Genomic DNA, 12995 nt, shown 5'->3' with positions numbered 1-12995 from the left:
CATGTCATTCAGCAGTACTAAATTATATATAACTCAAACACAGGAACTTAGTCTTTTGGGATGCAAAAAGAAGAGCATAAAGGATGAAAGCATGCACTGTAGACAAGAAAAGATAAATCAATAATGCTGAAATACCTTTGTGTTTAAGGCTATTCGGAAAAGGAGTTACGACGACTTGGAATAAAATTACAACTATTTATGTAACTAAATACTTTTCATATGCATATAAGAGCCACATATACATGCATTTTAATAGATCATAATGGCTTAATGTCAAAAACATTTCATTGTTTGACTTTATTTATTCTCTGCCTCATAAAGGAGTGTTCCATTTATATTGATTTTTTTTCTAACACTTATCTAAGACCTGTTTCTAATTATTTAAATAATAAAGAACTATAATATTAACCATTTTTGTCTGGGGTTTAATGATGTTCTCAGTGTTTCTCTATCCAAGTGAAATAAACAATTTTATGGAGTATGAACACATATATTATACTTATGTATTTTTCATTAATCTTTCTTTGCTGTTATGGTTGTCAATCACTAATATAATTTCAAAGAATAAGAAATGAATCAGCAATTCCCTAACGCCTGTACAATCCATGCTAGTTTTCTACCTGGGAATTTCCATTATAATTAAATATTTTGACAGAGGATGTTTCTCCTTAATGCTTTTTTTTCCTAACAAAATACTTTTACCCAGCAAGCAAAGGCCAGGATTCATACTTAAAACTGTTATCAGGCACATTGAAATATTATATTTTAAGCAACGGAGACTGAAATTTTAAATTTAATATATCAAGAAAAGGGGATGAAAGTTTTTTCAGTATCAGTTAATTGTACATGGTTCTACACACATTTCCAGGGCTTAAAATTCTTCTGTGGTATAGGATACAGTTACCATGATCTGGATGTGTTTTCTAGATGACTTATTAACCAATTAAGAATGTTAAAATAAAAACCAAGAGGAGAGCGGTTCAATAATATTTGGGGGCAGCTACAATATGCCAGGAATATAAACAGCGCTGCTAACCTCCTTTTCTCCAGGTGGTGTTTCCTGACACATTTCAAACTATTTCAGAATAAAATAAATTGTGCGGTATGCCTCTATAGGGAACAAAACTAAGCAAACTCACAGTCACAAGGAGAGGTCATGGAATTTTACAGAGAGCACAGTGGTCATATTATGAGGCCCTTCACATTCCTGGCTACAATGTTTAATAAGCAAGAGATTCTAAAGAACAAAGTAGGGTTCAACCCAGGTTAGTCTCATTAGCCTATGATAACAGACATTCACAGGTTAATATAATGCAACAGCAGAGAGAAATTCAGCACTGAACTGGTTTGGGATGAAAGTTCTAAAATATGAAGATATCTAGGGAATACTTTCATGCTGAATTAATGGATGGATCCAATACTAGAGGCAGGCAGCATGTTGAGCACCTCTGAGATGGCAGATAAATGATCACTGCACGTACCAGAAGTAAGACGTCGGGTTTGACTTCAGGGTGGCGTAGCCAGTTCACTGGATGGATAATGTCTGATTTATACAAGCAGGAGTGTGAGGATTCTGCACACAGTCTAGTATCTCTAGCTTGTGCTACACGGTGTGTTATTCAATTGCACAAAGATTGCATAGGGGAATACAAAGAAGTTAGACTTTCCTCCATCCTCAATCTGGAGAACCCAGATTTAAATTTTATAGTTTATAAATGATAAAAGCTGACCTCAGTAAGTTTTTGAAAGGCATACATTTGAGGAGGGAGAAAACGTAAACAATGATGGGCAAAGAGTGGCGTGTGGCAGTATATGCAGAATGCTGTGAGTTCCGGGCAGCCCACTCTCTCAATAGTCACACTCAAGACTGACACAGAAAACAAATACAACCCAGGCTGGTGGGACAGACTGCCCCAAAATTAACTACCTAAAAAAAGCCCTCCATCTAGATAAAACAGATCCTAGGAATAAAGGGGACTCTCGTCCACACAGCGGAGAAGGTTTTCTAGGGTGACCAACCGCCAAGTTTGCTCTGGGGGTGGGAAGCAGGGAGGCTGTTCCCAGGACTCCAGGCTTTCAGTGCTAAAACGGGAGAGTTGGTGGTGCAGCAAAAATAGAAATAAGACTTCTCTTAAATAAAAATGAGACTTCTATTTTCTGATAAACAAGGAAAATAAGGAAACAGTGAACAGGCTGGGAAACAACATAAACAGGCCTGAAACAGTTAAGCAGTCTTGGTTATTCTTTAGCTGTTACTACTAACCAACACTTGTAGCTGGACTTCTCCTTCACAAAGCTGAGTACTCTCTGACTCCGTATGAATTACACTCTGCACCTGGCTTTCTTCTTCCCTTACACTCCCTTGTAGCATTCTTTGTTTCAGAAAGAAGGTCACCGGCCAATAACTTCAGAAAAGACCAACCCCAGTTACCAAGTTGCCTGACGCCAGCTGTGGCTGTTTTGAAATTTCGCAAAAGAAAAAAAAAAAAGCAAGACCTTCATTAGGATATAAAATCTCTCCTATTCCCAGGGAGTGGGGGGTGGGGGGCTGCAGTGTCCTCTCTTTGCCCGGCAAAGAATAAAGCTACATTTTCTCGTTCCTCCAAAACTCTGCCTCCATATTTCTTTTCGGCATTGGTGCATGGAGAGTCAAGATTTTGGCATCACTGGTCACCCCATTGCCAGTACCACTCAGACAATGAGCCCCTGAGCCAGTCCTGCCCTTTAGGGGACCCTATTCTAACCCTCCTCCAGCCATAATTCTGCCCATGGCAACAGGGGGTCTCACAGGGGAAGGTGATGTGCCCACTTGGAAACTGCTCCCCTCTAGCCCATCCCAGAATCCAGAATTCCCACCCCAGAAGCCCTACTTGGGCTTCCAGAAGGATGGACCTCCTCTACCAGGTCCTGGAGGCACAAGGCTGGGAGGAGGAGGGAGAAATGTGGCAGCAGGAGGCCTCCTGCTTTCCTTTGTACCCTTGCTCGCAGCCCTGGAAATGTCACGGTGCCCTGGGGCTTGCAGGGTATATACTTAGTGATTAATAGAATCTCATGACAAGATCAAACATACTCTGGTACTTAAGATCACCAATTGAGAAGATGATTGAATAAACAGAGATGTTGCCTAAGTAAACTTAAGATTGGTTATTTAAATAAAAGCCCTGAAGTTGGCATTTTATTATGGACGCTTTCACAGTATATTGTTTAGGGACTCAGGAATACCTTCATAGATGTCAAATCATAAAGAACATGACAGGAGGCATAAAACCCCAATTCAAGACGATGGTTACCTGGGGAGATGAAGAGGTATGATCATGGAGTGACAAATGGATGTTGGTAATGTTATCTTTCTTAAGCTGGAAAATGCATGTGCAGATGTGTATTTTAAAAATAATAATTAGTATTCTTTAAATTGTATATATGATGTAAGATGTGAACAATACGAAGTAACTGGGTGTGGGCTATTTGGCAACTCCCAGTGTATCTTTGCAACCCTCTGGTAAATCTAAAACTATTCAAAAATTATTAAGTTCATTTAATTAAAATGGCGTATATCATATGTATCATAATAAAAACAAGCAAAATTACAGAGTGCACATGTGATATATTTCATTATAAAATATTATAGTATGAATAAAAATCAATCAAAATTTTGTACAAAAAATAGGCATCATTAAATCTGAACATGAAGGGTGTAAAATAATTTAAGAATGATGAGTCTATTTTCATTACTTACACTTTTATGCAGTCTGTTATTTTTATCATCTCTTTTTTGCATCATTTAACAAAATGTTTGGGTTTTTTCTTACCTCTTTTGGTGCTTCTAAATCTTTTCCTTTGAAGTGAAAGCTCTAGATTAAGTTGTTCTACACAGATCTTCCTTGACTTACAATGTGGTTACATCTTGATAAACCCATTGTAAGTCGAAAATATCCTAAGTCAAAAATGTGTTTAATATATCCAACCTGCCAAACATAGCTTAGCCCAGCCTACCTTAAACATGCTCAGGACACTTACATTAGCCAACAGTTGGGCAAAATCACCTAACACAAACCCTACTTTATAATAAAGTGTTGAATACTCACGTAATTTATTGAATACTGTACTGAAAGTGAAAACAGATTGGTTGTGTGAGAACAGAATGGTTTAAGTGTATCTGTTGTCTACCCTTGGGATTGCGTGGGTGACTGGGAGCTGTGGCTCGCTGCCACTGCCCAGCATCCTGAGAGAGTATTATTCCACATGTCACTAGCCTCGGCAAAGATCAAAATTCAAAGTACGGTTTCTATTGAATGTGTATTTCTTCGCACCATCATAAAGTTGAAAAATCCTAAGTCAGGGACTGTTTGTATATCCTACCATGTATTAAAGGAACATGTTCCTATGGACTGCTATAAAATCAATCATATATTCCATAAGGTTTTATAAACCACTTGGTTTATAAATGAACACATCACCCTAAAGGAAGCAATTATATCTTTTAAGATTGTTGGCATTATGCTGCCTCTCACAGTAATGGATTAGGTAGGGGTTTTTTGGTTTGTTTGTTCACTCTTAATATAAGATGAATGATTCACGGTCTGTGTACTTACTGTCAATTCTTAGAAAGGAATTTGTATCTTATTGATGAATAATGAAGGCTGGGCTTTCAACCAAATTCAAAAGTGATTCTAGACAGAAGTCATGATTACATTTCAAAATAACAAGAAGAAACACCTCAAGTCACGATTAAAAATAAGTCTGACTAACAGTTTTACAACTTTGTCTTTCTAATTAATGTTAAGTATTGTCTTATGTTAATTTTCCAGTGCTAAAGATTCATTTCCACTTCCAAGGTTTGCTTTTTGAAGATTTTAGTTCAATCAAACATCCACTGGACAAGTAAACACTTCATTTGTTTTTGTTCTTTAAGAGAGATGGCCTGGTGCTGAAGGCTAATGCCTTCATTTTATCAACTATATCAGTGCGTTATTACTTAGCAGTGAGAAGAGGCTTCTGGGGCTAATTAAGTTATATTTTTTGTCCACTGGCATAATATTGACCTGCACTGAGCAGCAGAAAAGCAATAAGAATGCTCTAGAAAAGCTAAGAGGCATGATCAGGAAAACAGTGCAATGCAATGAGCCCATAAAATCTGAAAAAGACATACATGTAAGGCCATTCAACATTAGGAAAATATAACAAAATTTGAAAGTAAGAACTGAAGAGCATGGTCTACTTGCAAGCAATCTCATTATAGAAATCATAAACATAAGTCAGTCCACCTCAAAGAAATGCATTTTAGGTTACAATTAATCATCGTGATCTACTCAACATTTCCATGTTCAAAGAAAGTGAGAAATTATTCCATAATATTCACACTGGTTAAAACACGATGACTTTAAGACATAGGGCAAGTGACTGCGAACATGGTTCAATTGCCCATATGGAGCAACCGTTTCTCTTACCTCCAAAATAAGAGGTGCCCCCTGAATAAATCTGCTCAGGCCCCAGGGAAGGAGATGCAGAAGCCACTTGGCCATCCACCACCACGCTCAGGTAACTCCTTTTGGCAGACAAAGAGACGGAATGCCACTGCCCATCATTTAATCCAACACCTGGGGGAGGTAAAATTAGTTAAAAGAGATACCTCTTAACAGTGAACATTGTAAGCAGTTGGTTAGAAATAGCAATGTACACATCGCTCAATCAAGGGCAGCACTCACAACTATTTTTTTTTTTTTTTTTTGCGATACGCGGGCCTCTCACTGTTGTGGCCTCTCCCGCTGCGGAGCACAGGCTCTGGACGCGCAGGCTCAGCGGCCATGGCTCACAGGCCCAGCCGCTCCGCGGCATGTGGGATCTTCCCGGACCGGGACACAAACCCGTGTCCCCTGCATCGGCAGGCGGACTCTCAACCACTGTGCCACCAGGGAATCCCTCACAACTATTAATAAAAGAAAAGAAGAAGGGAGAGAGGAAAGGGAGGTCAGTGGGCAATCAGCACCCTCTACGTGGAAATAGTGCATGATTATCTTCCTTTCTTGGGGCCTCAATAGAGAGAACAAAATTCTAACTCAACTTTGGACAATCCTGAATGGTTAAAATCTTTCAATGGTTCAAATCTTATTTGGCATGGGCTAATTTTCAGCTTCCACCATGTAATTTACCTTTTAAAAGGAGGGATTTGGGAAGAGCACAGATATTTTCCAAAATTCTAGTTTATACCCAATAAATGATTTATCTGCTCTTTTACACTTTGCTGTAGTCATTTTTTGTGAGACTAGAATATTTAGCAAAGTATATGAAGTCAATCATTACAAAAACATTTGAAGAGATTATAATGCATGCTGAAAGCCTACTGGTATAATGCAAAGTTAAAAAATAAAGCAGCGTGTAAAACCATATTTACACAGCTGATCATAATAACGTTCAGATTTTGTATTTGCAAGTTCAACCAGTTGCCATAATTTATTGGTAGTTTCCAAATGAATACTCAGGGCACTTTTGGGGTCAGGCACAGAAATGCACAGAGCAGAGAAAAATTTGAGTTGACTGACATGCATGCTTCTAGCTGAGGTCAAGTAAGGCAAAACTTCTTCTTTCTGCTCTCACATGTAAACCTGTCTTCACATTTTTGTGTTTTTTGTTGGTGATTTTGCTGTTTAAAAGGCCCCCTGGCACAGTGATGAAGGGCTGTCTAGTGTTCTTAAGTGCAAGAATGCTATGATTTGCCTTATGGAGAAAATAAATGTGATGGATAAACTTCATTCAGGCATGAGTTAGAGTCCTGTAGGCCACGAATTCAATGTTGGTGAATCAATAATAAATACTGAATAACGTGTCTTCAAACACAATCATACATACAAGGTTCTGTTGATAGGTAGACAAAAATGTTGCCACCACAGGCTCACAGGAACCTAACCCTGTATTTCCCCTGGGAATAATGGTTTAGTATTTGCTAATTCCATGTTCACAGCAACTTCAGAGAACATAACTATTGCAAGTATTGAGAATCGACTCTATACATACAATTCTAATTATATTCCTAATTTTATATAAATATGGGAAAGGGCTAAAAGGAAATATCTCTACATATAAACAGTAATTTTTGCATAAAAGAAAACTGTGGTTGTTTTTACTTCTCTTTATAATTTTTCTGTATTTTCCAAGTTCACATATATAATAAAAAATTGCTATAACCAAAAATCAAGGTTTTCTTATCACCTATAGAAACAGTCACTAGTCCCTCCTAAGGCAGTCCCAGTGTCATGAATCCAGGAGATGGTGGAGCCTTTCCCTCTTAAAGGGAATTAAGTCTACAAAGGTTCTGTTTTGAATACTCAGCAGACAGGTGGAATCTAAGTCTCTCTATTGTAGGCAAACCAGTAAGGTTTACATCCACCGAATAGTCAACTCTGTATGATTTTGCAGATCAAATTACTGAGCAAAAATATAAGTACTCTATTAAATCTAAAAGTCATGGGCCTCTTTCCTGATATTATGTGCAATTTCTTTATTTCTCCAGCTATTTTTCTTTTTCTTTCTTTTTTTTTTTTTTTTTGCGGTATGCGGGCCTCTCACTGTTGTGGCCTCTCCCGCTGCGGAGCACACGCAGGCTCAGCGGCCATGGCTCACGGGCCCAGCCGCTCCACGGCACATGGGATCCTCCCGGACCGGGGCACGAACCCGCGTCCCCTGCATCGGCAGGCGGACTCTCAACCACTGCGCCACCAGGGAAGCCCTCCAGCTACTTTTGACCACAAGCTTTCAGACAGAAAATGCATGGAAGCTCCATTAGATGCTGAAGCTCTTTGCCCTGTACTCATTTAGTATAACACAAATTCCATCCTGGGCACCAAAGCTTATTTTTAAATTATATCCATGAAGCAAAAAAGATTTCCAAAGACCCAATTCTGATTTGGTTTGTGAAAGATAATGAGAAAGACCTAAAAACTGAAAAACGAAGAATGTAGGCTAGATACTTTTAGACACATTTTCTAAGAGTGGACTCTGAAATAGACGGCTGAATAGAGTTATATAATCCCTGACGATATGAGACTGGACTAAAATAAATCAAATGTCCCAAATTTGTCATCCTGTGCTTCCTTTAAGAGGATACGTTTAGAGCGAAAATCCTTGTACTGAGTTTTGCGTCACACGGACGAACACTTCCCACCCTCCTCACCCCACCCTGCATCTCCCACCATCTCTTCCTCAAAGCTCGGATGTGCCTGGATACAAGGCTCTGCTTCTGTTATCTCATCTTAGGCTTTCCATTGGCCTGGGACGGTGCTCATCAAACTACCTGCGGTTATGGAGATTTTCTTTTCTGATCTACTGCAGATTGATACTTTTATAAAATTCAATAAAAATGAATGACTGAAACATTAAAGAAAGAAGATATATAAAATGCAAGCCCACTGACCATATGCTTAGAAGGTGTGGCAATACCTTCTTGCTATAACGGTTTCTAGGAGATTACTCTCAATTTTTGTACTTATCTTGGTAATAAGTATTTCAGTGAACCAGTATATTCCAAGGAGCACACTCTGAGTAGCAGTGCTCCAGGTAGCTGCTGGGTAGCTGCAGCAGGATAAAGTCAAAGGCTTGGGGACATCTTCTGTCAATACAGAAGCTAATTTAGATTAAGAACACAAGTCTGAACAAGTTAAGAACAAAAATCATAAATCTTGCCCTCAAAGTCCACCTCCTCAATTTGGGATGATTCGTCGTCTAAAGGAGGAAAGGAAGGAAGGGAGGAAGGGAGGAAGGGAGGAAGGGAGGAAGGGAGGAAGGGAGGAAGGGAGGAAGGGAGGAAGGAAGGAAGGAAGGAAGGAAGGAAGGGAGGGAGGGAGGAAGGACGGAAGATAAAGTAAAATAAAGTTATTGAAATAAAAAATAATTATTAAGAAAAAGAAAATTATTAAAAAAAAAAACGGACGGATAGAACCCTAGGACAAATGGTGGAAGCAAAGCTACACAGACAAAAGTCTGTCAGGACAGCCATTCTGCGATGTGACAGAGTTAAATGCACCCATTTGCCCAGCTTGCGGGTTACGAAGTTGCGCTGTGTTTGCGGGGGGGAACTTCAGAAAGCTATTCTTGAGCCTCATTTGTAACAGACAGCGCTTGCTTACGATGAGCAGACTTTTATTACCTGTCAATGGGATTTATTGCTCAAATTAAATAATGAAAGACCCATTTAATTCATTTCACCTAACTCTACATAATAAAAAGGATAATTTTTAAATTGGATTCTATTTTTCTTTTAAATCTACAGCTCCTTCCACTTTAATGTCTGATGAGAAGTGAGCCCCTTTCCAAGGCCACATCATGGTGAAAGAGGGGAAGAAAAGGAGGAATTGCAGAATTTGTATTTTTTCTGATTCATGGTATAAGGTAACTAAATGCTAATTCTAGTACACGACTCCCAACACTCACAACTTTCAAAGGTAGGGGAAGGGATATGTTGTTGGTATAATAATAATAAAATAATAACAGTTTTAGTGACTATTATTCATAACAGGTACTGCGTGCTTTATATGCATCGTGTCATTTAATCTTCAACATTACTACTGTTATTCTCATTTTAAATATGGAGAAAATAAACCTCAAGAGGAAAAACAAATCACCCAAGGAAGTATCCAGCTGGTGAGCTGATTCCAAAACCCACACTCTTCTCGGCCTGCACGACAGGTTTTGCTCATGTTATTGTTTTGCTCATGTTAAACAATTAACTATGAGAAAGACAAAGCAGCCCCTACGAGCTAGGGGCTAGTGGCCTGGTACTCTCAGGGAGGCCTTGGTGGTATGAGATGCTGGTGGGCGTCCAGAGCTAGGTCTTGGTGTTCTCCCACTGGGCAGAAACAAGCTCAGAGAACATCAATATTAGACAAGGTCACTCTGTCACTACAATGAACTGGGACCAAAAAAACCCCCCAAAACAAACCCCAAAAGTACTTTACAAACTGGTTTAAGCACAGACAGAAGCAAGGCTACTGTGCAAACCACAAAAATACTTTTTAAATCAAATACAGATTTAGCCTTATTTTATTCCTCCATCCTTCTAAATAATACTTACAAAGATACTTAACCAGTTACCCTCACCTCCTGGCAGCATTTAATCCCAAGCAATTTTCCATTTCCTTGAACCCCCCACGCAAAACAGCTAACTCAACCTAAAATCCTATGACAAGTCATCCTTAACACCTTTGTAATGAGACTCTTCCATGGTTCCCCTGGGTGAGGGTTCTCCTTGTTGCAATAAGCAACAAACCCAAACTGTTTGATTGCAGGTATGATCACTGTGGTCTCTGGGTAGAAACCATTGACACCTCCAGCTGGAAGAACAGAAGAATAAATGGAAAGATTTGCAAGTGCAGGTGGCAGGAGAATGTGGGCTCCTTTACAAGAACCTCCTCCCTCTCCCCTTCTTCTCCTTCTCCTCCTCTTTTCTTTTCTCTCTCTCTCTCCTTCTCTCTTTTTGTCTCCCTCTCAGGCCCCAAAACACATAGACACACAAAATATAGGAAGAGGAAAAAGGTTTATCTCTGCTCCTTGTATATAAAATCAGGGACCAGTCTTAAACTGCTACAGAAATATTGTGACACTTTAGCTACCATCACTCTTTCATAAGATTATAACAGGCATCCATGAAGTAGGATGTGTAAAGGGGGAAAAAAAACCCTGCTATATAGGGTAGATTCTTTGCAAAGAAGCAAAAGGCAATTAAACAAAGGCCATTACTCAAGGAGCAACTGAAGGAATTTGCCTGTTCCAAGTAACTTTTAGTGCTCTGAAACTGTGCCAGACATTCCTATATTCACTAACTATAGCCACTAACCAGAATTAAAGATCCATGACACCAGATTGCTCTTGCCAAGAGGAAAATATGGAGGTCAATGCTGCCAATCACTTTAGGGGAAAGTGGGACTTTCAGGGAGCGATGGGGTTCTAAGGTGAAAAGCAGGAATACTCCAACAGTGAAAGGGAAGAAGGGGGAACTTTAAAAATGGCTTCTCCTGGGTGAGGCAAATCAAGACGGCAGTCCCATTGCCAGGGCCACAAGAATCACGAAGGCCTAGTAACTGAAACATGCAGAGGCATCTCATAGGCAGAGTCAAGATGGCATACTGGGAGAATGTGGAATTCGTGTCTCCTCACAACTAGGGTACCTACCAGGTACTGGTGGGGGACCACGGACACCTAAGGGAACGGGAGGAACCCCCAGTGACTGGGTAGGACGTGGGGTGTGGGGGTAGTGAAGGGGGAGGAGAAGTGGAGGCAGGATGAGATGGGCGCCCCTGAGGGCTGGCTGTGGGAGGGGAGGGGATCCCACACCCGAAAGGGGAAATTGGGGAACCACTGGGACGGCAGAGGATCAAAAGGGAGCATGGCCAGGTTTACCATGCCCACGTGGGCCCCTGGGAGACTGCTGAAGACCCAGGCCTGATCCTCTGCCCACAGAGGCCCCCTCCAGCTGTGCAGGTCCTGAGGGAGTGGGAGGAAGGCAAGGCGGAGTAAAAGTAAAGGCTGGACCTCCAGGACCGGCACCCCTGAGGAGCGGCTGGGGGAGGTGAGGAGCTCCTACACCAAGCGGTATCCACCCCCGTTAGGGGGCGAGAACCTGGGAGAGAAGGTGGGGGAGGGGCACGGAGGAACAGAAGAGAACGCGGCCAGTGTGTTCCCCTGTCCACTTAGGCATCAGGAAGGCTGCTGGGCTCCCAGGCCTAATCCTCTGCCTCCCTCCTGCGCACAGAGCCCAAGCCCCGCCCCCACACCCCCACCCAGGGACCCACCTCTACACTGGGAGGCCCCTTCCAATGAGCTGGGCCTAAACCCCACCCACACACCCTCACTCAGGGCCCTACCTCCAAACTCCGGAACCCCACACTCCACAGGCCCTCCTTTGGATGTGTTGCCTCTCCCCCTCCCCAAGTCCTAAGCAGACACCCCACCCCATGCTTGAATGTCACCCCACCTAGGCCCCGCCTCCAAGGGACTTTTCCAGCTACCTAGGTCCTGAGCCTAGGCCCCACCCCATGCTCAAACGTCACTCCCCTAACCGCCTAGGACCCACCCCACCCTAAACCCCACCCCTGCCTAGAGTTCCACCCCCACTTAAACTCCACCGGCATAGCCAGGGCTTTTTTTTTTTTTTTTTTTTCCTGTTGTGGTTGTATTTTACCTTGTTGAAGTTGTTTCAATTATAGTTTTATTTTTCCTAATATATGTTTTATCTTTCTAATTTTATTTTCTATTTTATTCTTTGATATTGTACTGTTCCTTTCTTTCTTCTTTTTCTTTTAACTGCACCGTGAAGCTTGTGGGATCTTGGTTTCCAGGTCACAGGTCCTGCCCAAGATCCTGTGGTGAGAGCTCAGAGTCCAAACCTCTGGACTAATGGAGAACCTCAGACCCCAGGGAATATTAATAGGAATGAGGCCTCCCGGAGGTCCTCATCTCAGCACCAAGACCTGACTCTATCCAACTGCCTGCAAACTCCAGTGCTGGACGTCTCAGGACAAACAACCAGTAAGACAGGAATACAGCACCACCCACCAAAAAAAAAAAAGAAACAACAAAAAAATATGTTACAGATGAAGGAGCAAGGTAAAAACCTGCAAGACCAAATAAACGAAGATAAAATAGGCAACCTACCTGTAAAATAATTCAGAGTTAGGATAGTAAAGATGATCCAAAATCTCGGAAACAGAATGGAGAAAATACAAGAAACATTTAACAAAGATCTAGAAGAACTAAAGAGCAAACAAACAGTGATGAACAACACAATTACTGGAATTAAAAATACTCTAGAAGGAATCAATAGCAGAATAACTGAGGCAGAAGAACGGATATGTGAGCTGGAAGATAAAATGGTGGAAGTAAATACTGCAGAGCAGAATAAATAAAAAAGAATGAAAAGAATTGAGGACAGTCTCAGAGACCTCTGGGACAACATTAAACACACCAATATTCAAATTACAGGGCTCCCAGAAGAAGAAGAGGAAAAG

The 12995-nt window shown here is 41.1% G+C and overlaps 1 protein-coding gene across 1 annotated transcript in view; it reads right to left on the bottom strand.

Moving 5' to 3' along the window:
• The window catches only part of CNTNAP4 (contactin associated protein family member 4), a 268480-nt gene that overhangs the window by 76368 nt on the left and 179117 nt on the right, over nucleotides 1-12995 (bottom strand). Inside the window, exon 9 of the mRNA XM_022583147.2 lies at nucleotides 5448-5597. Within this exon, the coding sequence (XP_022438855.2) occupies nucleotides 5448-5597 (150 nt within the window). The remainder of the gene's footprint in view (nucleotides 1-5447; nucleotides 5598-12995) is intronic.

The sequence above is a fragment of the Delphinapterus leucas genome, chromosome 20, assembly GCF_059928025.1.
Source record: "Delphinapterus leucas isolate spDelLeu-1000000601 "Yukka" chromosome 20, BTC_Dleu_Yukka2, whole genome shotgun sequence".
Taxonomy (NCBI): domain Eukaryota; kingdom Metazoa; phylum Chordata; class Mammalia; order Artiodactyla; family Monodontidae; genus Delphinapterus; species Delphinapterus leucas.
The sequence above is the reverse complement of the archived record's forward strand: the minus strand, read 5'-3'. Positions and strand labels throughout refer to the sequence as shown.